This window comes from Sinocyclocheilus rhinocerous, unplaced genomic scaffold (genome assembly GCF_001515625.1).
Source record: "Sinocyclocheilus rhinocerous isolate Xijiao unplaced genomic scaffold, SAMN03320098_v1.1 scaffold2966, whole genome shotgun sequence".
In the NCBI taxonomy this organism is placed as follows: Eukaryota; Metazoa; Chordata; class Actinopteri; order Cypriniformes; family Cyprinidae; genus Sinocyclocheilus; species Sinocyclocheilus rhinocerous.
In genome coordinates, this window is record NW_015634018.1 from 11681 (window position 1) to 14440 (window position 2760).

Below are 2760 nucleotides of genomic sequence, written 5' to 3' on the forward strand. Positions count from 1 at the left end.
CAAATGAAGTTCTTAGCAATGCATATTACTAATCAAAAATATATATTTATGGTAGGACATTTACAAAATATCTTCATGGAACATGATCTTTACTTAATATCCTAATGATTTTTGGCCCGTACAATGTATTGTTGGCTATTGCTACAAATATACCCCAGCGACTTAACACTGATTTTGTGCTGCAGGGACATGTATTATAAAAACGTCTGCGCTCATGAACAGCAACTTCACAACATGAATTTTAGGATTTCCCCCAAAACATTTTATTACTTTCTATCACTTTTCCAGACCACTTTAAAATCCCCAGAAATTTTTATTTTTTTATTTTTTTTATATATTACATTTTAGTTTTAGTTTTAGCAATTTTATGTGCTTTTGTCATTTGTATAAGTTTTAATTTTAAAAAGATCATTGTTTTAGTATTATTAATACACTATTATAGTATTTATTAATATTTTAATTTCTTTGACATTTATTTTTTCTATTTTCAGTTTACATTTTAGTTTGTTTTAGCAATTTTTTGTGACTTGTTATTTTTATTAGTTTAAGTTTTAATTTTTTTGCTTTAATTTGAACATCAGTGTTATTTTAGTATCATTTACAGTATTATATACTGTTATAGTACTTATATAATTTTACTACTGAATTTTGAGTTAGCTTTATTTTTATTTTTTCAGTTTTAATTTTAGTTTTAGTAATTTGATATTCTGTCATTTTTATTAGCTTAAATTTTTTATTCAATTTGCAAATCAGTGTTATTTTAGTATTATTTAAACACTATTACAATATTTATTAATATTTTGAATTAGCTTTTATTTTTATATTTTCAGTTTTCATTTTAGTTTAATTTTAGTAATTTTATGTGCTTTTGTCATTTTTATTAGTTTAGCTTTTTTAGCTTTAGTTTGCACATTAATGTTATTTTAGCATTATTTAAACACTATTACAATATTTATTATTATTTTGAATTAGCTTTTATTTTTCAGTTTTCATTTGTTTGTTTTAGTAATTTTATGTGTAAAAATGTATTTTTTATTTCACTTTAATTTTTTAATTAAATATTTTTTTTCTTTTTTCATCTAACATTTATATTTAATTTAGTTTTTAATTTATTTCAATCAACAGAAATTATTAATAGTTTTAACATAGTTCTAACAGTAACAACGCTGATGCAGACTTGGTCACTCATTGATCTTGAACATCTTTAATTTGCACGTTAAAGAAAGCGCTACAAACCTTGATGTCTTTCCCGAAAAGGTTTGCATAGAAACACAGCCAGTTTCGAGAGATGTAAAGCCGCCCTTGCAGCAGAATGTCCCGCAGAAGAGCGCAGGAATAAACTAGAGGAACACAAGAGACACTTTAATACAAAATACAACACATATTCAGTCCGAACCTGGTGCCGAATCCAAATGAACGCAGTATGCATCTGTCATGTTACGCACAACAAAGCTGCATAGTTTGTGATATAATATTAATGCATTCTAATGTTTAGAGGGAGAAAAGCTAATCTGGCACTCTCTTTAATCACTTGAGTCCTGAAGCAACTAAACGCACTGATCTAAAGTGTAAATGCAGTGTAAGATCAATGGGAAAGGTTACCCTTCATGAGGATCTCCTCCTTCGGGACGGCTGAGAAGAGTTTGTGGTACTGTGAGTTGTATTTGCTGACGGTCTGTGAAAAAAAACACTCAGATTGAGTCTAGGGTTGTGACGGTGAGGAAATTTTCCCACCGGTTAATCGACGTGTGACAACACCGGTAATACCGGTATCACTGCGGGGGCGTTCCCTCTTTTCCTCGCTTTCCTTCGCTTTTAAATAGCTTGGTGCCGCGGTGGGCAAGTGACGTAACCGGTGCTGCGGCTTAACACCGGTATCACCGTCAGCACCGTCTATCGCGGCAAGCCTAATTGAGACTCATTTTCTCGCATGACACAACGTCCTGAAGACCTGCATTTTAGCCAAAGCACTGTACAATTTAATTGAGTTGAATCGCTTTGAATCTGTATGTGTTTTTCACTACACAAGGAATAGCAGACAGATTATTATTCAGCCGCTGGATATTGAAATATACTTACTGAACCCCTGTAGCATTTCTTTACATCCTCATATGACAGATCATCAATGAGCTGGAGCCTGAAAATACACACATAAAACACACTTAACACTAGTACTGATATATCTATATCCATTATATATATACAGTGGGTACGGAAAGTATTCAGACCCCCTTAAATTTTTCACTCTTTGTTATATTGCAGCCATTTGCTAAAATCATTTAAGTTAATTTTTTTTCCTCATTAATGTACACACAGCACCCCATATTGACAGAAAAACACAGAATTGTTGACATCTTTGCAGATTTATTAAAAAAGAAAAACTGAAAAATGCTCAGTATTTAGTAGAAGCACCCTTTTGAGCTAATACAGCCATGAGTCTTTTTGGGAAAGATGCAACAAGTTTTTCACACATGGATTTGGGGATCCTCTGCCATTCCTCCTTGCAAATCCTCTCCAGTTCTGTCAGGTTGGACGGTAAACGGGGTCTGAATTCCGTACCCACTGTATATATACACACACATTGAAGTGATTGATATAAAATATTTTTATTAAAAATATATAAAATATTTTTATTCAAATATATAAAATATTATATATTAATATTATAATATATAATATATTAATTTATTTTTATTTTATATTTAATATATAAACAAATATCTATATTTTATATAGACAGGAAAAGACTTTGACAAAATA

General features: G+C 30.4%; 1 protein-coding gene across 1 annotated transcript in view; it reads right to left on the reverse strand.

The window, feature by feature from the left end:
• Positions 1 to 2760, reverse strand: part of LOC107745110 (GRAM domain-containing protein 2-like) — a gene marked incomplete at its 3' end in the record, with an annotated part of 36725 nt that overhangs the window by 11674 nt on the left and 22291 nt on the right. Inside the window, exons 3-5 of the mRNA XM_016558952.1 lie at positions 2080 to 2137; positions 1603 to 1675; positions 1237 to 1340 (exon numbers count right to left, since the gene is read on the reverse strand). Of these exons, the coding sequence (XP_016414438.1) occupies positions 1237 to 1340; positions 1603 to 1675; positions 2080 to 2137 (235 nt within the window). The remainder of the gene's footprint in view (positions 1 to 1236; positions 1341 to 1602; positions 1676 to 2079; positions 2138 to 2760) is intronic.